At 40.2% G+C, this 26,797-nt stretch overlaps 1 protein-coding gene and 1 non-coding gene across 4 annotated transcripts; both read right to left on the bottom strand.

The window, feature by feature from the left end:
• Positions 1–911: 911 nt before the first annotated feature.
• CCAR1 (cell division cycle and apoptosis regulator 1) lies at positions 912–26,797 on the bottom strand. 3 transcript variants are annotated; one of them, XM_072339857.1, is made up of 26 exons: positions 26,664–26,797; positions 25,962–26,078; positions 21,200–21,372; positions 20,600–20,644; positions 19,913–19,945; positions 18,771–18,964; positions 18,149–18,263; positions 17,874–18,066; positions 16,652–16,784; positions 16,140–16,301; positions 15,613–15,838; positions 14,595–14,708; positions 13,590–13,756; positions 12,660–12,870; positions 11,770–11,853; positions 10,927–11,112; positions 9,113–9,304; positions 7,828–8,064; positions 7,368–7,479; positions 7,097–7,138; positions 5,253–5,335; positions 4,173–4,319; positions 3,896–4,016; positions 3,133–3,318; positions 2,575–2,780; positions 912–1,442 (listed from the first exon to the last, which is right to left on the bottom strand). In XM_072339857.1, exons 2-26 carry the CDS (start codon positions 26,032–26,034, stop codon positions 1,383–1,385), a joined length of 3,495 nt encoding a protein of 1,164 aa, XP_072195958.1. In that variant the 5' UTR covers positions 26,035–26,078; positions 26,664–26,797; the 3' UTR covers positions 912–1,382. The 3 variants fall into 3 exon arrangements, with proteins under 3 accessions (XP_072195958.1, XP_072195960.1, XP_072195959.1); XM_072339859.1 differs by lacking the exon at positions 7,097–7,138; XM_072339858.1 differs by lacking the exon at positions 19,913–19,945.
• On the bottom strand, positions 13,908–13,971 carry LOC140254506 (small nucleolar RNA SNORD98). The gene has a single exon (XR_011904241.1). It is a non-coding gene; the product is annotated as a small nucleolar RNA SNORD98 (small nucleolar RNA).

Below are 26,797 nucleotides of genomic sequence, written 5' to 3'. Positions count from 1 at the left end.
GAGAGATTTCACTTGTCTGACTGCAAAAGAGCCAAGAAAGGTAAGTGACAAAAGCACCAGCTTCAATTTTTTGAACATAAATTCAGACATTTTAGTATGTTTCTCAGAAAAGCCACTTGAGCTTCCTTGAGCTTTTACGTAAGTACTTCATAAATATTATGGCACTTGGACTCTCCTAAACAGCTATGTAGCTACCTAAGCCACCCAGGCCAAAAAAACCCCCAAAACCTAAAATTAACCAATTCTGTAATGAAACACTCTTGTCCCAACCTTGAAAATCCCAAATTTTCCTGGAAGTTGCACCAAATTACAATTGTTCATGTTTCGTATCACTTGTGTAAGTTGCCTTTGACATATGCCATGTTACACTTTAAGTTTAGATTTCCTTGCAAACATCAAGGAAAGGCGATCCTACCACTTCCAACAAAAACTGTGTCCTGCCCCTTAGGAATTATAACACAGTATAGGTACTTATGTTTCCACTATTTTGCTGGACTGGATTATTTGAAGTAATTACACATACTAGGAAAGAAGTCCAAATTTAATTAGAGTTGGCTTACAATGGTAGCATTTTCTCCATGTAAGGCATTATTCTGACACTTACTGGCCTGGCATCCAACCATACATATTAATACACCACATTTGTTGTTAAAAAGAAGCATATATATTAATCCAAAAGGGAAGAACAATTAAAGAAACACAAATGACAAACATTAAAACAGGCCCATATATTTTCATATAAATCTCACAACCCCACCAGTATTTTGGTAGGTTTCTATTGCTTTCTTAACTCATACTTAACTCTGAACTACTGTATATTATGAAGCTTGAATACAAGCAGCTTTTGGGAAGTTACATTTGCAAAGGGAAAAGAAAGTCGTGACAAGTACAAAAAAATCCAAGAAGCTCTTAAAAAAAAGATCTTTACTGGCAAAATGAAGCAGCATGCTACTCTGTGAGTTATATTTCAATTTAAAAAGACTAATTAGGCTGAAATAAAAATAAAAACCTAAAAATGGCGTTCTATAAATAATGAAAGTTTTGATTTCACTAGACTTTTATGAAAAACATTTGGTAATTAAATACTTGCTACTGTGTATTACGGTGATGAACTTTATTAGGGTTGAAACTGTAACAAAGCTCATCCTAAAACATTTTGCAATGCAAAATTATTCTCACTCAAGGAGTGTCTCAAATTGAACGCTAAGAATTACAAGCAATCTCCAGAAGCAGACATTCACTTTCATAAAACTTTATACATCTTTTTGGAACTAAGATATTTATACTACTAAAATCAAACATGCATCACTTCCCATCCATTCTGGAATCATGATTTTATATTACATTATGTAACACCATTCTTCTAAACAGCAGCAGTTTTATCATACGCTTGCTCCATTTTCTTTGGATTTCTGATCTTTATCTTCGCTTTTCACAGTATCCTTTAAAAGGAAAAAAGGGAGAAGATAATGTGAGTTCTGGAAGTAACACTTCTCATGTGAACTATAAAGCAGTGCATGACAGATACAGTTTGGTTTCAACTTAAAAAGAACTTTTAATACTGTATATTACTCAGTTTACTTATAACTAATTCACGTTTCTCTATCTTCCTGAAAAATGGAAGGAGCAGACATTAAATCTGACTGACCTATTTACCTATAAAAATAAGCACACAGCCATCCTCAGAAGCTTTGCTTTATATTCTTTTTAATGAGCAAACAAAAGCAGTTTCCACCAAACCCAGTAAGTTACATTAACACGTACCAGCTCTAACACAAAATATCTCCACTGGTCAAAGAAACCTGAAAGCACTATAGGCACAGAACATTTTCAGCTCTGAAGCACTGGGCAGAATGACACCAAGGCTACCTAACTGTACTAAGTGTGGGAACAATTACACAGCACCTTTAGCCAGTTCTGGTGGAGCAATGGGTGTACTATGGACACACAGTGGGGTGCAGCACTGTGTGACAATACTGATGGCAGCTGGCTGCATGTTACACTTGAATAAGCTGCAGTGACTTATCTGATGCATTACTTGTATCCTACAAGGAGACAAATGTCAGACATTTGGCAAGTTTCTACATGGACAGAAGCAGCAGCAAGGCACCCTCACAGCACCAGTTTGCCACTGAGCTTCCCTCATTAGCTACAGCTGTTTAGCCTTACTTACAGGGTCTCCGCAGCAATATGATACAAGTAACTTTCCATATGGGATGGGAATGCTGCAGAGCATCAAAATACCTACATTCTGCCTTGAAAAATCATTCTCATCAAATGAAACAGCAGATTTGGACAAGATCAGAACAGGAAAACATTATCATCGTTTTACATTTATAAAGTTTCTCATATTTAAGTCAGGAGGAATTTGGGATCCCAGCTTCGAAAGCATACTGCACTTCTCTTTAAAAGCAAAAAGTCGTTATCTTTGAGCCTCTAATACACACTGAGACACTACTGCTCTGAATTAGTGTAATTTTTCATTTTGATTTTAAAAGGTTTATTTTAAGGTTATTTTTTCCTTTTTAACCACATAATTTTAACCATCAAAAATGAAAGTAAAAGAATTCAAACCTGCTTAAGCACGCTTTGCATTTCATCCATAACAGTAGCGAGGTTTTTGATTGTCTTATTCAGCTGACTCTCAAACTGCAAATTTTTCTCATCTGAGATCTTCAAGTTCTCTTGCAGCTGGCTTAGGTCCTTTTTGACTTCTTTGAGCTCCGCAGACAGACTTTTGTTAGAATTCTCCAGCTGCAGGATGGTCTTTTCATCCTCATCTTCAAGAAGACAAAGTAGTCAGTTAATTCCAACAGCACATTTTGCACTCTGACATTCCATTCACATGCCAACACCTAACTATTTGGAAGACTGTTAAAGACTGCACTGGATTACCATTTATCATAAATTCTAGCTACACTTCAGAGCCTTATGGCAAAGGATTTCAGCATGGTGACAAACTGTACTTCCACTATTGCTAGTGTGCAAGTACAAAGGGCTTGAAAAGCAGAAAATGTGAGAATTCATAATGTACAAAGATCTAAGAAATCAAGATTACAAATTGGTTGATCTACTAAAAAAAATGTAGTATCTTGTATTCATGTAAGTACCATCTTCAAAGCAATGTCACACCTGTTTTTTCTTCCAGCAGCTGAAGCTTTTGTTCTATCTCTGCCCGAACTCTTTCACTCTTCTCCAGCTTCTGCAAAAGGCTCCCAACATCCACCATGGCTCCATTGTATACAATAAGGCCAACATTCTCTTCTACAGCTTTTGATTCTTGCTTTACTGTAGGTGATGGCAACAGCAATCTGTTTCCTGAAGTAGAGTAATATTAACAAATAATCATAGTCATTTTTTGGTTGCCTGCAGTTCCAGCTATCAACCTACAAATTCCTACATCAGTTTAAAAGTAACGTTCCATACTAACTTCGAGTCACACCTTCAATATTACAGACAAGTTCATGATGTGGTCTCTTCCTATGTGGGAAAAAAGAATAAGTTTCCTTCATGCCATTCCTCTTTCCCTCCCTGCAGTAACTTGTCTGAAAAAAACAACCCTAAAAACAACATCACACTCTGTTCTACTTCCTACAGCACTGATCCTCCTGACTGCAGACCTACTAGGAATGTTGTTAATCAACATCCAACACTTAATCTCTATCCCTCCTTCCTGTTCCAGGACCCCCAAGACTCATCCAAGTAAATGCAACAAAGCCTGAGGGAAGCCAGAAATACAGACATTTAGGAACTGTTGCAAACTGCACAAGATTTACTTTTCCAAACTGGCAAGTTCTCTGCAGATCTGAATTAGTAACAGTAAGAAAGCAAGCATCTCACAACTCTCAAAGCATTCACACAGGAACAATAAGTTTCCGAAATAAATAAGTACAACCTAACATATCTTCTTGTAGTTCTTCTGATTCTTCTTGGTTTTCCTCATCTTTAGAAGTATCTGTTAGTCTTCTGTAAAAGCAGGATTCTCTAAGGACTACTTTATTAAGTAGCTTCTTCACCTAAAACACAGAAAAGAAGTACGGGACTAATACACAAATTAAAGTACCAAGAGTGAATTAACTTGAAAAACTTAACTAAAGAAATTGCACGGCTTCTTGAATTTTAACATACTTGGGTTTAAAATGAAAACGAGCTAGAAAAAGAAGATGCAAAACCTGAGCACGAGACAGGTGTAGTCCAAGAGTGTACAGTATCTCCTCCATGTCCTTCTCCAGAAGATACCCACAGTGACTTTGGTCAAAATAAACAAAAGCCATCAGAAGATCCCTATTAACAGTGACCATTTGTGTCTTGTCTTTCTCCTGCAGAAAAAAACATATTTGGATCATTAGGAAGGCAAAAATACCATGTGCGCCTACATTAAAAACAAGTAAACTTTTCAGATAGCTGATATTTACCCCTTTTCATTTTATTTTTTCTTTGAGAAGAGAGATTAATACAGCTAATATTTACCTACTGAACTCAAATACAATATAAGCAAGCTATTTAGAAAGAGCAGTCTTTTAATTACTTTGAAGACTTGCAGCACAATGAACAGCAATGCCTGGCAGGCAGCTTCATTTTGTCCAGGCTGATATGTCAGAAAGTTTGAAAAAGCAGTAAAAATAAATAAATCCTTATTTCCCCAGCCAAGGATTTAATTGAAGTGCCACCTCCAAAATGAAGTCCCTGTAAGCATGTAGTGAACAAACATTCACAGCTCTCTGAGGTAAAACAGTTCTGCAGCCTGTTTTTCCCCTCTTATTTCTGTTCTTCATCTCCTAATTTCCACTGGGGAAATGAAAAGCATCAGATGCTTTATTTTAGCACTTATAAGGAAAGCTCAAGCATAACAAATCTAACCTATGCTATTCATTAACCTGAACTATGAAGACAAGCTTAAAAAAAAAAAAAGCCAGTTTATTAGATAAGCTAAACTTCTGCTTCTTTTATTTTAAGAAAGAATACAGAAGCTGAAAACTAAAGTGATCATCTGCCTCCCACACACTCAAACTAATCAGTTTGAATTTATGCAAGATTTTTTTTCCCCAAGAGTTTTTAATCCAACAATCTTTAATACGTAGATTGAAGCACCTTGTTTGCACCTTACCCCAAGCCCCAAGCTGTCACACCTTTTTATGTAATTCCACTTCTGAAGTGCTGAAGTAATCAACAGTGTAAACAGAATGAAAACAAAGGTAAACTCTGATTATAACATCTTTATACAACATTATATGAAGAAAGATGTTAATTACTTTATCTTTAGATGATCTCTCTTTACAGTGCTTATTTCCCTCTCTTCTGTCCTCTCGTTTATTCATTTCTTCTTCTTCCCGGTCTATAAGACAGAGAAAAATTCAACAATCCCACAGTAAATGATTCAATAAACTTTATCTCAAAAACACATGCTCATTAAGAAGCTCACAGAAGCCCTCAAACATCTGAAAACATACTTCTGAAAACATACTTCCCCCCAGAATAAAAAACAAATGACATTTATTAGGGAGAACACATTGTAGTCTTCCAGTACTTGAAGGGAGCTTCTAAGCAGGAGAGAGAGCAACTTCTTACACCACCTAATACTGACAGTACAAGGGGAAATGGCTTTAAACTAAAAGATGGCAAGTTTATGTTAAATGTTAGCAAGAGGTTCTTCAGCTCAGATGTGCTGGCACTGCCGCCCAGAACGGTGGGTGCCCCATCCCTGGAGGTACACAGTGCCACTGATGAGGCCCTGGGCAGCCTGAACTGCAGGGTTGGGGCTCTATTATCTTTAAGGTCCGTTCCAACCCAAGCCACTCTATGGCATGATTAAATCACTCCTCTTAGTCGTTGATCTTATTTTGACCTTATTTTAACCGAAAACATTTAACTATTTTATCCTGTAGATTCTTAGTTATCACACACACAGGATAGAAGAGCTGAAATAAATGCTAACCAGACCAAAACCAGTTGTGCCAACATCACTATCTGTTTAAGTGGTGTGTAGAAAATTACTTCTTCCTAAAGAGGCTTGCCAAAGTCTACATTCAGCTATGGTTATTCCTATTAGGTAAAAAAAAAATAGGAATCAGTGCTGTTTACTCTTCTGTATTTTAGATTACATTATAACAACAATAACAACTGTATATTAAAAACATGCTTATACTCCTGACTGACTGTGGCATTACTGGTGTTTGATCCTAAACTTGAGATTCTCGGTGTTAAGGATTGCATTGCTTGTTAGATATGAAGCAAGTGCAGTGGCTTTTTTTGTTTTTAAAAAGATAAGACAGTACTGTGAAACTAAACCTAAAAGATAGAGGAATGTGACAGCTACAGGGACGTATCATGGCACGCAGCTCTGTACCTCACAAGTTTCTTTTAATCACAGAACCATGTGCCAAATTTCTTTAAGGAACTGCTCGCCTTTCTTCTGAGGAAAACTTTGAAAAAATCCACATGCAAACATTTCTCTAGGTTTGCCAATACGTTTCTGACAACTACAAACTTTCTCCTGCACCTCTATGGGAAGTTGGAGCAGTCTCACTAAATCTCACTGAGAACGGCACAAGGGCAGATTATGGGAATTAGCAGCACTTGCACAGAAAAGTCCAGGGCATGTGCTCAGGGGACAGACTACAAGCAATGAAGAGTCGTTTTGGAGAAACAAATGAGATAGCACCATTTTCAGGGTTGGTGCAATACTTCTTGCAAAGAAAATGCATATACCTGAAAATACTTGCTAGAAAACACCAGGACTGCAATATGTAAGCAAGTTCAATCCTACGTGTCTGGTGAAAACCCTGTTTTAGCACCTTCCTCCTACTGAAAAGTACAAACCAAAAAGCACACAGCACGCCTTACATCTTCCTGAATCTCAGAGGTGGGAAAGAGGGCTACCTGCTGCTTGTGCAGAGAGAACATTCCCCAGTCCTTTTTCCCACTTCTTCAGGCAAATGTAACTCCACTCAAAAAGAAATCAACTCCTTACAGCTTCATAAAACAAAACCCATACTACATTCCACCCTAATACAAACAGGATGACATTTTACAACTGAGGAATATGAAGTCAGGCACTTCAAAGTGGCTTGGTTTTTCAGAGGTGCTGAATACTCACATCTCCTACTGACTTCAATGGGAGTTGCGAGTGGTCTGCATTCTGAAAAAAATAAAACCACTTCTATATGCATGCCTTACGTAGGTACCACAGCTACAGATTTATTTAAGCTATGTTAATAAAACACCTAGCAGAAAGGCTCACGTTAAGCAGCACTGGTCAGAATTACTGAAATAGAATTAGTGCAATAAAGCACTTTTAGATTTCTCCTTTCAGTGCATTTTCCAGCTTGAAAGAAAATCAGAGCCAAAAAATTCCCAATTCAAGATACCTTCATCTTCATCTTCAGCTTCTTCTGCCTCCATTGGATCATATTCTTCTTGATTATTGTCATCTTCAGTTTCTTCTTCATCTTTGGAATCTTCTTTCCTTTTCTCTTCCCTCTGCAACAAAAGTTGCTAAAAGTTAATCCAGTCAGAACTGAAAAACAGTGAAGTTAAAGCCATCACACTAGCACTCATTCAGAATTTGAGTATGCTTGTGTTTAGTCACTTAAAACCACGCACACTCAAATCTAGGTGGTAAACAAGGGGAGAGAGGGAGAGATTCTTAAAATAAACAAATAAAACTATAAAATTTTTGAATGACTGAATGAAACTTATTTAATCAGATTCAGATCAATTAAACAACACTATAAAGACTGAGTTTGAGAACGCAACAAAGTGAAATTCAACTAACAGTTTAATATTGATCCAGACCGGATAGTATTTCAAATATAATCTAACACAGACCTTCTTTTCATCTTTATTATCTTCTTTTTTATCTTTATCATCTCCAGATTTTCTCCTCTTAGGTTTCGGTTCATCATTTTCTTCTTCTTTTTCTTCCTTTTTCTCTTTTCGCTCATCTTTTTTGCTTTTTTTGTCTTTTTTGTCCTCCCGCTCTGGGAGGGAAATCAGAGCTTTATAAATTCTGACACCAAAATCCCTCTGAAGCATTTCATTGAACAGTTCTGCAAACAGTGAAACCTGCACATAAAGAATGAGAATTGACAAAGTTTCAATGTGCATATTAAAAGAAATTTAAAACTTATGATTAAAAAAGTAACAAAGTGCTCATCTCATCTTACTCAATTTTCACCATGTCAAAGTTTTATGCATTTGATACTTCTTGCTGTTTTGCATATGCAAACCTTACTGAACTTTATATTCCTCTCCTGTATTGCAGTATTTTAGGACCTACACTAGCTGTATAAACTACAATCTCTGTTCTTTCTGGATATTATACTCTGATTACACTGCTATTACAAACCTGCTACTAAATAATGGATTGCTATTCTTAGGTCTTGCACAAAAGAATTTATTTCACATTAAGTTTTATTTTGTCATTCTATCATGAATTTAAGTAGAATCACAGAATCACAAGGTTGGAAAGGACCTACAAGATCATCCAGTCCAACCGTCCTCCCATTACCATTGCTACCACAAGCCACTAAACCATCTCTCGTAGCTCCTCATCCAGACATCTCTTGAACACTGCCATGGATGGTGACTCCACCACTTCCCTGGGCAGCCACTGCAGTGCTTGACCACTCTCTGAGAGTAAAAGTTTTTCTTTATGTCTAATCTAAATCTTCTCTGGTACAACTTGTGGCCATTTCCTCAGGTCCTGTCTGTTGCCTGGGAGGAGAGGCCAAGCCCCTCCTCATCACAACCTCCCTTCAGGAAGTTGTAGAGTGCGATGAGGTCTCCCCTGAGCCTCCTCTTCTCCAGACTAAACAATCCCAGCTCCCTCAGCTGTTCCTCATAAGGCTTGTGCTACAGACCCCTCACCAGTTTTGTTGCCCTTCTCTGGACACATTTCAGGGCATGAGTGTCTTTCTTGTAGTGAGAAGCCCAAAACTGAACACAGTATTTGAGATGCAGCCTCACCAAAAACCACTATCACCATAGAATAAAAAAGAATAAGTAACTATAAAGATGTGCACTTGCTAGGCAATATTTTTTCCTTCAACACAACGTTACAATATGTAGCTCAATAAAAAGTTGCTTTAATATACTAGCAGAGCTAAATTACCTCAAAGGAATGTTCTTTATTATCCTCCAACCTATAGTCCAGAAGAACACTGAGTGACATTATACTACAGTCAAACTTGCCACTCTTTGCTGCCCAGTTAGGATGCACAATGATTGCTGGTTCATCAGGCAAGATGTACCGTCTCTCCCGCCGCTGACGTTCCATTTCTTCTTGACGTTTTCTTTCCTCTTCCTGAAGAGGCACAGAATAACACAAAGCATATTCCCAATGTTGCAGCTTCTATCTATATTAGTTTTTAGGACTCACTGCTTTGAAGAAAGGAAAGCCTAAGACTGCTTAATGCAAGGCAGATGAGATGACAGACAACAGAAATTACACCAGTACCTACAGAATGTATTCCACATCCATTGCCAACACCAGCCTAAGAGTGAAGACTGAAAACTTGAGCAACTCAAAGCAGGAGTGCCACGTTGTTTAACCTCAAAGCAATGAGTATCTTCCAACTATTTTGTGGTGCCAGGTGCAGCGTGTTTACTCAACACTGGAGGGAATAGAACTAATTCACTTCAAAAAGTGGTACTTAAACCAGCAAAGGAGTCAGATCTGGAGGACTATTTCATTTGTTTTGATGTTTTTAGAGCAGCAATCTTAATCTTATCTTATTTCTCACATAGGAAGAATAAAGTTTATTTGATAATTTCCCAAAGTTGTCCAACACTTTCAACAACTAGCAGGAAATAATTAACTCAAATTTTGGGTATGAGAAACAGAATTTACAGAGACACCTTTAATGCAAATTTAAATGAAGCTTAAAGGTAAAACACCAAGCAGTTTATCGATTGCCACGGCAGGAGCACTAAAGTCTTACAAGTATGTAAGTCACGGCAGAACTTTTGCTCTCTAAAAGGCAAACAATTTAATCTTCCTGCTCCTAATCACAGAAGGAAGATATTGCAAGGAATCCCAAGACTCTTCAGCTCACCCAAACTCTGGAAGAAGGCAGCAGCTGAAAGAATTAGTAAGCACGTACACAGCCTCTGCTCCATTGACAAGGAACAAGTTTACACAGATGTCCAAAATTCCAAATTATCCCATACTAGTTAGCAGATAAGAATACATAAAAATGCAGGTTTAAAAGCAAACAACACAATGTTTTCCACACGTTTATGCCCATTTGATGTGTCTAGACTCCAACATTATTGCACAGATCTTGTTCACACTCTAGAAATATAAGAAGTTTAGCAGTCCTGAAACTATCAGCTACAACACTGAAAAACTGCACTGCACAGGGAGTTTACCCAAAACTGAGAAATGAAGTTTGATGATACAGAAATAACAACGTAGCCAAAACAAGAGGCATGTGAAGGAACTGGACTGATTGAGACACTGCAGCTTTTCACAGACCGAAATAAGAATTTCCACAGTAACTCTATGTAACGCTATGGCTTGAACATCAATAAGCAGAAACAGAACTAAGCAGCTACTTTCCATACAGGTTTAAGAGTTGAAGATCTCGTTAAATGCATTAATTCGTTTGCAAATGAGCATTTTTGGGGGAAAGTTTGCAATTTTTTCCGCTTACACTTATAGTCTGACATTAATTCAGTCACCTTTAGGGCAGCTGCACATTTCAGCTGACTTTGCTGATACAAGAATTGAAGCTTGCTAAGATCTCAATCCAATTCAGCATCTCAAATTACAGCAAGAGTTCTCAGCATAGCCATCTGAAAACTATACAATAAGGCATAGTTCTGTACTTTTTATACTTACATATTTAAACCAATTTTTATCTTAATCTTAATGTATTTAAGTATATTTAATAAGACTTAAACCATATATATCCAAAACCTAACCTCTTTGTCATCTTCAGATTTCCTATCCTCCTCCTCTTCCTCTTCTTTCTCAGACTTCTCTAGCTCCTTTTGCTCTTCTTTTTGCTCCTCTACTTTCAGTTGCTTTGTCAGTCGAGCTATCAACTGAGATTTCAGTCCTTTAGAGCTAAGAGTTCGACTTTCTAATTCTTTGCGAAGGTCATTTACCTGGCAAATAAAAGTTCTGTAAGTGGTATCAACCAGCAACATTCAAAACACGTCATTAGCAGAAAAGGTGAAGTAAAAACAAAAAAAGAAAATCAAGATCACCAAAAAGTGTATTTTTTTTTAAGTCTCTACTGAGTGGCACCAGTATATATCAATACAAAACAGAACGTTCATAGTCAGTTTGCTCCTTAAAGAACCCTTTTTTAAGGGCTTCACAGAGGCAGGGAAAGATTTGGTAGCTTAAGGCTATTATCTCCTCTGTGGAAACTTTTTATTGTGCCTCCTGACATACATTTTCAACTCATTATTGCCTTTTAAACTAACACTAAACTATTTTAGCCCCCACATTCTTAAATGTAAATAGATATGACCAGATGAACGCAGAACTTTCATTTTCCAGTTAAACTGCATCATATGTGACAAGCTTTAGGTAAACAAAGTTCAAAAGTCACAAAAGCTTCAACTACCGGTGATCACTGATTCCAATAGGAAGTGTCAATTTCAGACTGTGATGTCATACGCAATACTTATAAAATCAGCAAGGAACAAAGATCACTACTAAAATGTTCTCCTTGGTTAAGGGAATGACGGCTGCACTTCAGATCCTGCTTTAAAAAAGAAAAGGTACGATGGAATCAAGTTTAGAAACGTAGTTACCTTCATCGTTTTCGGATCCAGTTTAGACCAGTGTGTAGGTGTAGAGATCTCTTTTGCCTCCCCGTCATCCTTTTCCTCTTCATCCTGACAAATAAAGTTTTAAATTTACCTTTCAGAAAGCTCGAAAATATTTCAGTCATTTTTTAAATTCTGTTGCTGATCTGTGCAAGGTCACAACTGTTTCAGACAGTCTTCTCCTAAAGTTATTGTTTAGACAAGTTCACACGCACATTCTACCACTTCATAAATGATCACAGTGCCACTCAGCCAATACAAGCCAGATCTGTGGAACACAAAAGGGTGATAAGCAACACCACAAAGAATATCGGGGTTACACAGACACTGCCGGTCTCCATCAACCGCACAGTGTGTGATCTTCCCCCAGCTTTTAAATCCCCAGAGTTACTCTTTGTTCAGTCAGACCTTCCCTTAATCCAAGATGCTGATCAGCCACGTGGCCTGAAATTCGGATGTTTCAGACTAGTGTCTGTTGAGTTTCAAATATCACAATTAGAACTGGCCACAGGAGAGAATTTAGGGATTTTAGAAAATGGCAAAATGTTTGAAGACAGCTATTCATGAACTGCATCTCACTCAACAACTGGTCCCAGATTCCAGCAACTACTTCTACGATAAAAATTGATCTGCGCATCATAAGCACAATTTAATTCCATTTGTGGTATCGGCATACACAGTTAAAGTTAGTAAACTAGCTGAAACAAAAATAAAAACCAACATTCACTACACTGCTGAAAGCTGGTTTACCAGTCATTGTTACCAGTTATGTTCTTCCTATGTATGTATGTTGTGTAGTATGTGATGTGCATTTTGTGCCTGTGTTCCTGTGCCTGTGAGAAGCAGAAATAGAAAAAGGGATTAGCGTTCAGTGCCTGTTCTCCATCAGCCTCCTTGCGTTCACCCTGAAGCTTCTCGACCAGCTGCTGCTTGTATCCTCGGGAGAGGGTTTCCCACTCTGAGCGGGTGGGAAGGCAATGCCAAACATCCGGGAAAAATAAAACCACTGTCTCCACATGAGCTGGAACTGTACGCCCCTTGTGCGTCTCCTCAGGGCGATGGTAGCGAATCTCTGCAAAACGGTACCTGTTGCAAGGGAAGAAGCATGTTGGAAAAAAAATTCTACAATACATTTTAAAGAGCCTAGATCACTTGTAGCACATCAAGTAAAGAAATTTTGCTGCAAGACCTTGAAGTTTATCTAAAGAAAAAAATTATGGAAGCCATATTTTCTCTTTCGGCACGTTTGTAAAGATGTATCAGAATTGGAGAGGAAGATGACTCACAAAATCCTGTTTCATGCTGCTTGTTATTTAGCACGCACAGGTCTAATGCGCAAATAAGAGGCACTGAAGCCCTTGAACTTTAGCACACAACAGATATTTTTGTGATGTTAGTAAAATTATGTCAACATGGGATAAATAAACTCATCAAGAGAAAATATGGCTATATAACCAACAGCTAAGTATTTACAAAAGAACAATGAAATGAAGTTCTCTTGACGATCTTCTTCAGCTATGTACAAAATGAAAAATATTTTCAACACACATTCATTAAAAATTACAGCATAACAAGTCAGAATAAATTCAGAATCTTTAATGAGTCCTTAATACAGTACCGAGCAAAGCAGGCACCAATCGAACTTATTACAAAACAGAACACCCTTTGAGTAGTTTACCTGCACTACCAACAGCAGCTGCCAAGGAAAAAAAAATGTCTTCCCATCTTCTTTTCTTTCCTTTAATTATGATTTTTTTATTTTTTTCATAACAGAAAAAGACTTTACTTTGCAGTACAGTACTTACCATTGTGTGCACACACTTAAGTCAATCCCTGTAAGAGCCTTGCAACAACGAATAGCCGTCTTTATCAGCACCGAAGGGTCCTTCTCGGGATCAGGTCCATCTAGTGATGGGGACCAGTGTCCTCCAATAGCCATAGCTTCATCTTTGCCTTTCATACCCACTAAAAACTAGACAGAAAGAGTCTTCTGAATGTTCCCCTGCTAGGGGTAAAAAGTCATCTTCCCAAAGCGTAAAGAATATTTCATAGCACACACACTGAAATCCGTGAGCAAACTCTCAGATTATTTTGAAATCTGAAAATGAAAGTCAGTCAAGAAAGAGTTCAGTTATTTTTTTCCACAGACTATTTCAGTAATGGAATAGGTTTAAAACATCATCACTCATTCTTGTTTGCAAGACTTTCCATCAAGCTTCCTTATCGGTAGAGGCTTGTTCCTCTGCAATTAAAACCTTTCTAACACAGAAAACAAATGCATACTAATTTAAATGATGTCTTAATTCCGATGCACACATTTGCAGATGTACCTGCTTAGAAGTGACAAAGCACAGCTACAAAAGATAAGATCACAAGAACATCATATCTAGAAATTTGAGTTTTCCCACTGGTTTTAGGATGGAGTTTAAACGATAAACAACAAATGTGTTGTCTTGAAATATCACAGCACTTACAGTTCGTTCATTTTAACAATTGTTAAGTTTCACTACAATAGATACTGATCTGTTGCTTTATTTGTATTCTCGTCACAGCCGAGACCTTAAAAAGGTTCAAACGCTTGTAAAAAAAAAAAGGCTAACGAAGTAAACACTATAGATAGGTTTCTCCAAATACCTATGTTGAATGAGTTGAAGAAAACAGTAAACACGAATGAAGATGAACTCCAACAAATTAGAAAAAGAAGTAATATCCAAACTAGATCTCTTCAGAGTGCAAATGAATTCACCTAGCTGCTTCTTCCCTTTTTGGCATAACCAACCTTCACTGCCAAGAGTATCTGGCATATTTACCTTTACAAGTCTAGCAGGATGCTGAAATCCATCACGAAGTTCTTGGGGATCTTCAGCCAGAGCACAGGACTTGTGATAGAGATCTTCCATACTAGGGCTAGCCATCAACATCACCTGTTGTGTAAATCAGGTCAGTCTTGTGAAGGCCTCCCAGTATAACTGGTAAACAATGACCAAAACTTGTGAACACATACATACCTACACTTTTCTTAATATCACAAAATAGCAGAATAGAGTAAATAGAAATTGCAGAACTTGAGCTTAAAATATCTGCCAAAGACCTCTCTGTCCCTCACTATTCCATGTGCAGGCCATGTGATCTTACAAAATAGATCAACTGAAAGCATATAAAGCAACATGCAGACTGCTGTTCTGCTTCACATGTTACCACAGTATTCAAAATAACCTATACTGAGAAGTACACTGAGTACATTTCTGGTTCAAGTAACAGAATTCTTCCATTTTGTTACAATCCCAAGAGCTGGCTGACATTTAACTGCATCTTTTTAGCATTCCATTGGCCCTGCCAAATCTAACAACCTTCCTTAATAACCTAAACAGCTTCATATTATGAAACCAAATGCTATTTTCTCATTTAAAGAGAGTATTTTAAAGCTCAACTTTCTGAAAGAGTTGCATTGGTAGAATGAAAAACAACAGCACACCTGATCTTTTAGTCAAGGCTGTTTTGTTTTGTTTTTTTTTTAAACAATCAGTACAATACAACTTTCAAAAATACAGTTTTGTTTCTAAACCTAATTGATTCAGAAATCTCAAGAGTTATTTCAATTGAAGAGCTGTCAAAGGGAAGGGTTTTAGGAACTGTTTAGATAAAGTTGCCTAAGAGATGCATTCAGAGATCCTCCAGCTTTCTTCAAGTTCAGTCTAACTGTTTACTAAAATGTTTAAACAACTGCACTTTGCTCAAATAAAAACAGTTCAATTACGTGTATTTTTTGCCAATAGTGTAAATAAAAATAATATAAGGAGCAGTTTTAATACTGGAAACAGTACAAACCTTAGCACTGTACAGATGATCAGCATCAGGTGGATCAAGGACAGCAGCATTTTTATCTATAGGGTCTACTTCTCTATGCATTACGTAGAAGTTGCAGTAGTTTCCCAGTTGAAATGGTCTAGACATTGGGAAAGCATCCACCCAAGTAAACTGAGCATCAAAGAAATCACTTGGGATATACAAGTTCTGGTAACGTCTCCTCAGCTCCATCATATCACAGCTGCGGCTGAAACAAACAACAGCAATTGTAAGGTACAGCAATAAAAACTTAAGAAAAGCACATCATTCTAAGTGAGAATATACTTTTCCATTGGAGACATCTAAAAGAGTAATATATCTGAGTCACATATTAAAAACCAGCTATTAAACAGTCCTCTAATAAGGGTGTTGAACATGACGTACTGGACACTACTTCAAAGTTACGATCACAACATTCACTAAATACATTTGCTGACACTTTCCACGGTAATTTGTGCCCACTATTAAAGTGAGATCTTTTAAGTGAAAATCTGGTTTTATAAACGTACCAGTCTAATGAAAACTTAGAAAACTGAACCGTGTAGCGAGGAACAACCCGTCGCGGCCTTCGAGGTGACCTCTCCCTCTCTCGTCGAGGCGATCTCTCTCTGGAGCGCTTTCTCTGGGGTGATCTTTCCCGAGATCTGCGTCTCTCCCGATCTCTCTCACGGCTTTAAAAGAATGCACACATGATAGCGACATGCAAAGCACACGTCTAACACAAAAACCTTTCTACCACAACAGAAGCTACACTCCTCAGGGGTGACTCATAAAAGGGAAAGGAGAATTTGATGAAAAAAACCAAAACCTATGAGGAATTTCTTCACAAAAGAGAATGATAAATCCCGTTATTTTACTTCACACAGATAAGAACTCTTCACTGAGTTCCATTTAACTGATGTTATCAGTTATCTAATGCTATAAACAGTTGTGCATATCACTGGCCCGGTGTAGAGAAAGCAGCTCAGCTTTGTTAGACTAGATTATAATCAAAGCACGCTATGAAGATCTGTCAGCGCACCTCCTGTCATCTTTTCGGTTTGGCATAGGATCTCCTCCTCTGTCATTCCTCCCAGAAAATCTGGATGGTGGGTCCAGTCTCCGAGCTGGTTGAGGCTGTGAAACTAGACGGACAGGGGGCTGTAACAAACCACCTGGAACAAAAACGTACAGAATCAGTACATAGCAGAGGATGACTGCAGAAGTCCCTAAAAACACTGCCACTTCACTGTTGTTTTCCCTGTGTACATGTATGGTCAATATGGTCCTCACCAAGAAACTCAAGAGACCTTTGCTCTTCTTGACTGATACAAATTTAGTCTCTAGGATTTATTCAGGAAGCAAAACTGTTCTAAAGATATATTTTTAATATGGAAATTAATACAAATCTAAGTATATAGTAGTTATCCTAATAAATACCTCCCAGAAAAGTTTTTAAGACGGGTACACCACATACTCATAAAGACTTACAACTTATCTATGATGTTTTTACCTATGAATAGCAACTAGCTTCTTATATAAATTACTCTTATATCAACTGATCATCATGGTGTATCAATTCCTGAACATATAATTCTGTTGGCTCAAGACAGTACACACTTAACTGATTGTGAACAGAGCAAACAAGCACCAATGAACAACGAGGACCAATTAGACTGTAATAAGCACTTATCCAAAACAGTCCTGCTAAGATGATGTTCTCTCCTTGCTTTTCTTATGGGTAGGAAGACAATGCCTCGATTGTGTCTTATTATCAATTCTTTGTCAGCCACCCAAAGATCAAGTGATATCACAACAGACTTCATTTCAGGTCTGCCACATTCAGTAATCTTTACTCCCATAAAAATCAATACAGCTGACTGAAATGAATAAAACACTAATACGGAAATAACAGTTTTAAGAAACTTGACTTTGCAGAAAAGTCCCAGTGATGGGGAAGAACTACAGCACTACCACTATTTTCAACTCTCCCCTTTGTTTACAAAAGTATCAGAACAAAGACTATACCAAATTTGATTAGCAGAAATGACAGAAGTCTGCAGGAACATCACTAACCAGGTCACTCTTGAGATAGCGGTGGAGGCAATCTGCCTTGCATACAGTTGCAAGATGCATATTCTAGCTGAAAAACCTGCCTTTCCATGTATTCTTTCCACATTACTTCAGCTTTTACTTCAGACTTTGCACTAAGTCACACTAAGCACAATAAGGACTAGAACAAGCTTAGCATGCCGAAGGGGCACCTTTTTGCTGTGGCTGCTGCAGCAATGGCTGAGGCTGCGTCTGAAGCAGAGGTGTGATTGAAGCTGCTGATATCTGTGCCTGCAGCAAGGACTGTGGCTGAGGCTGTGCCTGAACACCAAATGCCGTCTGCTGCGCAATGGGCTGAAGAACTGCTGGAGGTGTCTTGAGTAATGGTTGAGCCTGTGTCTGGTTCTAATAACAGAAAAGAAAATGAGTTGTGAAGGCACTTAAGCCGTAAACAGTCAGTAAAAGATACACTGGGTAACTCTTCTACCTGATTTGGAAGCGTCTGGATCCTTTGTGCATTCCATTTGAATGGCATATTAGGATTGTAAGTAGCTTCTACTAAAACTCTGTCGCCCACCTGAGGTGTCTTTCCTTTAACAGCACTGAAAATATTGCAATAAACATATTGTGAGTCTTATTTAGCTACAAAAACTATTTCTACATTTATAAATTACATTTGAAGTTGGGGAAAGCAGATAATGTTCACAACGAAGACTTAAAGGAAGAGCATGCACCTTCAGTTTGAAGTACACAAAGGAATTTAATACTCAAATTTGGCTTTAACAGAAATTCCTCAAATATACTGTATTAAGATAGGCAGATAGCAAAATATATGCATTTCATCATCCATAAATTCTGCTATTCTGTATTATCAGGAGCTCACTATCTTCTGCATCTCTTAACTTTGGATTTTGCATTAGGAAAACTCAAAAATTCATGTAAGGAACTCAGATCTACTATCAGCTAACTCAGATCTGACTCAGTGCCGACTGAGAAAAACTAACTGCAGACACCGTGAATTGAGTCACAGAATTATAATGCAGTAACATACACCTTTTATCTGCAAGGGCACCACCAAAGACATCAGCAGACAAAGGTTCCCACCTTACCTAAGTTGAAAAAAGACATCTTCATCCACAAAGCCAAATGTATCATGCAGTTTAGTAACAACCCCAGTGAAGACACGCTGCTTTTGTGGTTGCGTTTGCTGCTGACTTGAGCGGGGCGCTGGGTAAGAAACAGTTATCTGGGCTGCTGGTTGAGGAGTAGATAGGCTAAGACTGGTAGGTAGCGCAACAGCTGGCTGTAAGCAAAATAAACAAAATGTCAATCTGATAACCAGCTGATATGTCTCCAAGGAACAGTTTTTGCCCATGTAAAGACCTGCTTATGAAATCTCTAGAGCAACTATTCTGAATAGAGTTTTTCAGAAGGTAGAAGTCTTTATTTTTTTTATTATTATTATTTTTTAATTTTGAAGATGATCTTTTTCCCCACTTTGAATGGAGTCTGGCTTTATCCTTTGCTTTTTAAAAACGTCAACTTTCCCAAAATATTAACACTGTCTAAAAAAAAAAATGAAGACTTCATTATTGCTTACACGTAACCCATACAGTGGGTTGAAGAGAGAGAGAAACGCTAAGTCTGCTAGTAACACATGCTTACAGATCACTCCCCTGTTGTATCCCAACTATATTATTCCAAGTTGAGGCTAGCAGAGCCCTTCTCTAACTCAACAACTTTAAGTGTTTGTCCTTTTATTAAAACGCAATGAAGTGTTGAAATTAAGTAAACTATGTTTACCTCTGTTTTTTACTAAGCATGGTTATTTTAAGTGTAAACAGTAATAGAACTAATTCAAGTGTTAAAATGGTTGCATGTTCAACCTTCTCGAGCTCATTAAGATTTTCTGTAGACCTCTAGTATCCGTACTGCAATAAGGTTAGCACAAGTTAAACTCCTCTTTAAAGAACTTTCCCTGCTACTGTAAAACAGCTGAATACTTGAAGTTCGAACAAACAAAAAGTATTCAACGTACGTTTCCTTCAATATGAAGGAAACGTAGTTGCCATTAAACTTTTGAAACCAAGGCTATGCATATTTTAACATCTGGATAAAGGAAACCTATACCAACAAGATGCCCACTCATATTAGTTCATTTGACAGATTGAAATGCTCAGGAAGTCAGAAATTTGTGCTCTTGCATTATCTGTGTTTGGGGGTGAAGACCAAACAATAAAACCAAACTAACCTGAGTTAAAATGGTCTGCTGAGGTTGCTGCAACTTAAAATAAATAAAGTTATAAATTAATTTTATGTGCTTAAGGAAACTGTACAATTTCACCTCCTCTTTACAAGTAAGAGCAGTTTTTCCTTATTGTGAGTCACCAAAAGTTCTCTGGGGGTTCGGTTGTTTAAGTGGTTTGCATATTCATAAACCTGTGTTCATTTGGTTAATTGTAATATTGTGTAATCCAGATTTATTCAGTAAGCAGACGCTGCTTCCTCATAACTGAAAGTTAACAGGAATATTAAAAGAAGTTTTGGCAGCTGGAGAAGCTTAGGCCTGTAATTCCCACGTCCTTTTAGTCTTTTTCAAAGTGCTGCAAATTCAAAGACCATGTAATATGTAAGAGGGAACTTCTTTTGGACAGCATCTTTCCAGCAGTTAAAATACATGGCCCTGATTAGAGCAAAGTTTAGAAGGAATCGTGTACACACGGAATAGTATGCACGTTTCAGTTTCTTTTTGCATGAAGGCAGGCATCCATTCTGGATACATCTCTCCATGTTTGTAAACTTCAAGCTCTCCTCCACTACAAAAAACGTTACTTTAACAACTTCCCACACGAGGATGTTTTTGCAGACAGCTCCTACAATACACACAACCAACATTGCTTTTTACGTTTGTGATGTATGCAGTAAGAATCAGACAAACCTGTTGCTGTACACTATAGAGAGTCTGCTGAGGCTGTGAATATTGCTGAAACAGACAAAAGCAAAATATTTCATGAACAGGAAGTATTACTAGGTCCAAGATATCAAATCCAATTAACTGCTAGACATGTTTGAGACAAAAACTTTTCAAAAGTAGCAACAGAAAATAGGAATACACATCAATATGTACTACTTTCATAAATCTTCTTCATCTTTAGGCTGGATTCTGCCCAGAGTTCCTAGCTAAAGCTTTACATTAGTACATACAGCAGAATCTGCCTGAAGCCATGCAAAATGACATCAAGTTATATATGGTGACTGGAGATATTTGCAATTTGAGACACCCAGCTTAGGTGTGGCAGAACTCCTTTTTCCCAGACTGCATTCCATAGCCAACAGTCGACAGCCAAAATTCCCACCTTCCCTGATTCATACATCTGTCAATAGCTGCAGACCTACAATCCTACTGTTTCTTTTTAAAAGGTTTACGAAACAAAAGTAGGTATTTCCCCACTTTCTTTCCTTATAGATCCTTCTGCTTTGCAAAGCCAGTGTTTCATGTTCTTAAGGTTATAACAACCGCAAACGCTCTGTCCTTTACCTGCTGTAAGGCAGCTGCTGCAGCTGCCGCCTGCTGCTGCAAAGCGGCCGTCTGAGTTAGCTGGTAGTTGGTTGGTGTCTGTGTAGTCAGGCCTGCTGCGGCCAGCGCCGTCTGCTGGGTGTATATTGTAGGAGAGGCTCCAAGCAGTGACGGCTGCTGCACACCAAGAGCAGCTGAAATGAGAAAGCACACACCAGCACTGTGAGTGGCTTTATATAGATTCGCTCTCCCACAATTATATTAGACACAGTATGTAATCCTTTACTCCTCAGTCAAGCTCCAGAAGTAGATAATCCCACTTGAAAAAAACAAACAAAAGCACAGAGGATCCCACCACACACTCTTTAACTAAACGTATTTACAAATAGTACACTACAGTAGAGGCATAGAGACAAACTTCCTTCTCTCAAGTTGCATACGACTGCATGGCTATAGTAACCATCAGCCCTGTCTCTCGCCTCCTCCCAACACACACATTCAAGAAAAGACACAGCATGTGTTTCAGGCTTTGGATGAGCACAATGAGGATCGTTGCTCTCTTCTGCGCATCAATTAGCATTTCATTCTGAAGGCTCGAGAAATCCTCACTGCAGCAGCAGCTCTGAGGCTGAGGTTTATAGAACACGTGCTCTGCGAATGCACAAGGTTTCACTTCACTCAGTGCTGTCTTTGTCCCAGAGTAAGCTGAATTTCTCAGCTGTGGGAGCTGGTAGGGAGGGAGCAGCCTTGTAACAACAAGGAGCTTCATCACTCCTCACGTATAAAGGGAGCAAGCCAAGCTGTCTCCAGCACATACTAGCAAGTTTCTGCTGCACAAATCCACACTGTACAGAAGGAAACAAGTCATAATTTCATTGCCACATCAGCTTTCAATTCACTGTCGAATATGAAGTAAATCATAAGCAGCATCTATCTATCTATCTATGTGGTTTGGCGCTTCAAATTTTTTTCAAGTTTTATTTAAGGAACTCCTAGGGACAGAAAACTGTAGAATGCAAATCTCAGTAAAGAAATGCAAACCTATCAGGAAACCTGCTCCACCTACAGCACGAGTTTTTCAAGCAAGCTACGTTCAACTGCGTGACCAAATATCATTTAAGCAAGCTATCAGTCTGCTTCATGTGCTTCAACAGAACTAAGGAGAAGCTCGGCACAGAAATATGCTGCCAGCAAAAAGAGGTCAGCCAGACACCTTCAGAACATTCAAGGTGAACAGAGCTACTAAAGACACAATATTAGGAGCAAGTGTACTGTACTCTTCCTGTGGAGTTCACACTCCACACTGTTCCTATTGACCACAAATGAAGTTGTCACTCCTGACCCACAGATGCAATAAGACTGCTCTGTGCTTAGTGACCAACAGAAAATACACAGGTGCTGTAATCAGCAAGCCAGGTTCTGAAGGAGCAGACCCCTCCGCCACACTGTTCCCTACCAGAAGGAAAAAATACTTAGAAAACAAGTTGTTGGCATTAAGCATCTTACAATTTTGGAATGAAATCTGTAAGAAATCCATTAAAAACCATGAAAATAATTATCACTGCTATGATTTATATCCATTATTTCACGTAACTATTCCAGGAAGTAGAACTATTTTAACAGCAAAATCAACCACTTTACAGTACAGCAGAACCACAGCATTCCCGGTACGATGCCGCTTTCTCCCTGGAAAATTCCAACATTCATTTGGTTTCAGAAGCCAAGTAAGCCAAACATGGGGCTCCTGCCACGACAGGCCCTGCACTGCCTCCATCCTCACACCTACTGCTTCTTCTCCCTCTGCCACTTTCAATTACAGCGTGAGTTTTTGACCATCCAGAAGCAGGCTCTCACCAATGCCTTATATAACACACCTTAAACAGATGCTAAGTCTCAACAGCTCAAACAATCTTTTATCTAACAGAAATTTGTTGTCACGATTATTATTTTTTATAAAGCAACATTTAACAGTTCCTCTCGCTGCTTCTTAATTGCAGAGGTAAGTGACACAGATCTGTGTGTTACTGTAAATAAGCACCCTGCCTACCCAGGGCTCTGGATACCTCTCAGAACTGACAGCAAATGTGACTTCCACATGCTTGTCCTTCTCTGATGCTTCTCTTAGTCATCTCCTGGCAGTCACCAGCAACAACCAGAAGGGCACAACTGCTGCCTTAGGTCTTGATACTTGCAAAGATGCAGCAAAGAAGACAACGCTCAACAGCCAGAACTCAACACAGCCAGGACTTGCCCTGGACCACAGCTCCACAAAAACACGTTCCAAACCACAAGGGGGGGACGTCTCAATCCTGGAGACAGCACGTGCTGAGCACTGTGTCACCAACAAAACACAGAGAGAACAGGAAGGCATCTGAGGAATGTATGCACTGTCACCCGAATCAGAAGTACTTAGAGCAAGCACTTGGGTTTATCCAGACATTTCACAGTTTTTATGTCCTAACTTTCAGGTTTCTTCAATGGTGCAATCTGCTCTTTAACTATTCTGAAGCAGCACAGTAGGGACTTTAATCTGTTTCAGTTGTATGATGCACAAAAACAATATGACTAGAGCAACAACTTCACTACATGGCACATCAGAGTGTCTCCTCACCAGGCATTTACTGGACCCTGGAATTACCTGCCTGTAATGCCAGGAACTTCTTTACATGGTACGTAACTTTACTACTACCTTAGAGTGATGAACTTCAATAATTAAAGTCTAAACTTGAATGGTGACTTCTTCACCAGAAATGGCCAATACACTATTAAAGTCAGCAAGACAAAACAAAATGAAATTATCTCTTTGCAACAACCACATTGATTTTACAATATAATCAGTCATCACTTGTGACCAAAATTTAGTTAGAGCTCCATATCACACAGCTTGCATCATGAAAATCAGGATCTCTTTCCCCATTCTTTGAGCACCCTGATGCTTTGGAGAAGGAACCCAACACTCCAATAAAAACAGCTGCCATTCAAAAATCTTTTCAACAGCTTTTGGGAAAAAAAAAAAACAAACCACCAATACTTTGTAATCTGTTCATGAACACAGAGATTTACTCAAGCCAGTTTGCACAACTTCTTGAGCTCAGCTGCCGGTGAGAAGCAGCATGCGCCAGTCAGCACCCCCCAGCAGCAGAGCAGTCCGGTGCACAGGCAGGCACACCTCCATGCTGAAAGCTGCAGGAAGGGGGGCTGCCCATCTGCAGCTCAGAACTAAAGTGCTTCAGCTCTCAACAGACAGTAACTAAGTCCAATAAAGAAAGGAACTCTGCATATGTGAGCACTACAAATGGAGCAGAGTGGCAGCATCCCAGTGACTGGAGTCAGCGATAAAGACAAGAATGAAAGAGGACACTGACACAGCAACTGCGTATAGCAGCAGGAACAGGAAGGGACCACAGAGAGCAATGTAAGGAGCTTAATGCTTGCAAGTGATCATGAAGGGCAGTGGAAACACTGCAAGAAGGTGGAAGAATCGCAATTAAACATTAGTCTTTAGTGGCTGCTATGTTAGCATCAGGTGCTCCTGGATTAGATGAACAGCTGAAAATCCTTGGAGATTCCCTGTCCTCATTTAGCAGATGAAACACCTCACACAGCAGCAACTGATGGTCCTATCCCAATTAAATTGTGCACTTTGTTTAACTGAAGCTGTCCTTCAACTGCTCCAAGGCGGCACCAAGTCAGACACCACAGCCAAAGGCAACATCTGTCTCTCCCATGCTCGCTATGGCTGCCCTTGCCCGTCGGTAAGCAATTTCTTAGAGGAGTGGCACCACTTGAATGAGGGAAGCATGAGTTATTCAGAGAAAGGAGGAGAACTGCACGCAGCCAGCTGGCGGGGCACAGCAACAGCAGGGGCAAAGGGCTGCAAAGGAGTAACCACAAGCACGCACCCCCAGCTTGTGCTCAGCACTGAAGCCCCTGACCAGGGAGGGATGGCATGGGGCTTCACATCAAACAGGAGCAAGACTCAAGGGACAGTGGCACAAACCACAGACAATTCTTTATCCTGAAACCTCGAAGTCCCACGGCTTTTTTTCTTTTTTAAGCCTTATTCACATCAGGCGACCTGCAACATTTAGGAAACAGTTTGCATGCAGAAAAAAGCAGCCCTGAAATCCACCACACGGCAAGCTTTACATTTCTGGCCCCAAACTCTCAGCACTATAAAACAACGTGAAAACAAAACATAGCCTGTTAGGTTTTCAAAAACACCCTGCTGCAATCCAAGAGGCCTCCCAGGTAAAGCAAAAAGACACCCTGTTATCAGCAGGGCGATACCTCTGAGTTCTGTGTTGGTGTTAAACATAGAGATGCACACACACAAGCACATACACAGCTGCTCCCCACCAACTAGCAAACTTCAGAGATGTCATCACTGCGCCAGGCAAGCACAGTATTAATAAAGACGAATTACTCTGTAAGCACCAATTTAGGCTGCCCTGGAAATGAAACTCTGGCAGCACTTCAAGAACAGCAGCGCCTTACAGGGGCTGACATTACTTAACGTGGAGCAGCACGGTTAGATTTACGCACCACTGGATACGAATAACTCGATACCTTGTTTACTAACCCCGAGAATCAACAGAAATCCATCTGCGATTTTACTCGTCCCCCTTCACAGAAACAAGTGATATTAAGTCAATGTCTTTAAGTGCCTGTACGGCATGAGAAGCTGCCGACACGAGCCATTTACACAGAACCTGCTTCCTCTCAGCTCGGATGGGAGCTCGGCAGAGACACCGGGTGCGGGCAGCGCCGCGCAGACACTGACCTGGCTGGGACACGGCGGTGGCTGTAAACTGAGTGGCCCACGGAGGGTTCTTCTGTCCTCCGAACTGAGCCATGGCGAAAGGCAAAGCTCGCGGCGCCTAGCTTCTGGAACTGCGACCTACGGGAACAGAGCGCAGCTGCGAGCTCCGGGACGCACACAGACAAAACAAGGAGAAGGAAAAAGAACAAGAAAGGCGCTCCGGGCCGCCCGCACGCGGCTCCGCGGGAAACACAAACTGCCGCCGGAGGCGCCGCCGCGGGCGGGCCCGGCCGGGCCGCAAAACAGCGCGGCTCCGCAGAGCGCTCCCGGGGCCGCGGGCGGGAAGCGGTGGGCGCGGAGCGGCGGCCCCAGCCCGGAGCGGAGCAGCCTCAGGCCGCGGGAAAAGCCCGGCGCCGCTCCTGCGCCACGAGGAGATTGTTAACCGAGGCAACAGAAGGACAAAGGAGAAACTAACGCGGCGGTAACGAAACGCCGTCTCGGCGCGGCGGGCCCTGCACGCCGGACACAAGCCACGGGGCCGCGGCGCGGCCCGGGCGGGAAGCGGCCGCCCGCCTGCCCTCCCCCCACCGCTCCTCCTTCTCCTCCTCCCCCCGCTCTTCCTCCCCCAGCCACCAGCGCGCTCCCACGCGCCCACCGTGTCCCGGCTCCCCCAGCGGCCCGCCCCGAGTAGGCCCCGCGGCCCGGCCCGCCCCGCGCCGGTACCTGCGCGCCACCCGACCGCGGCCATCGCCGGCCCGTCCGCGCCGCCCGCACCTCCGCTGGCCCGTACTGCGCAGGCGCGCGCACTCCTGCGGGCGGTGCCAAGCGGCGGCGCATGCTGCTGACGTCACGACGCC

This window comes from Excalfactoria chinensis, chromosome 6, assembly GCF_039878825.1.
Source record: "Excalfactoria chinensis isolate bCotChi1 chromosome 6, bCotChi1.hap2, whole genome shotgun sequence".
Taxonomy (NCBI): Eukaryota; Metazoa; Chordata; class Aves; order Galliformes; family Phasianidae; genus Excalfactoria; species Excalfactoria chinensis.
Note: the sequence above shows the minus strand (reverse complement) of the source record. Positions and strands in the feature narration are given on the sequence as shown.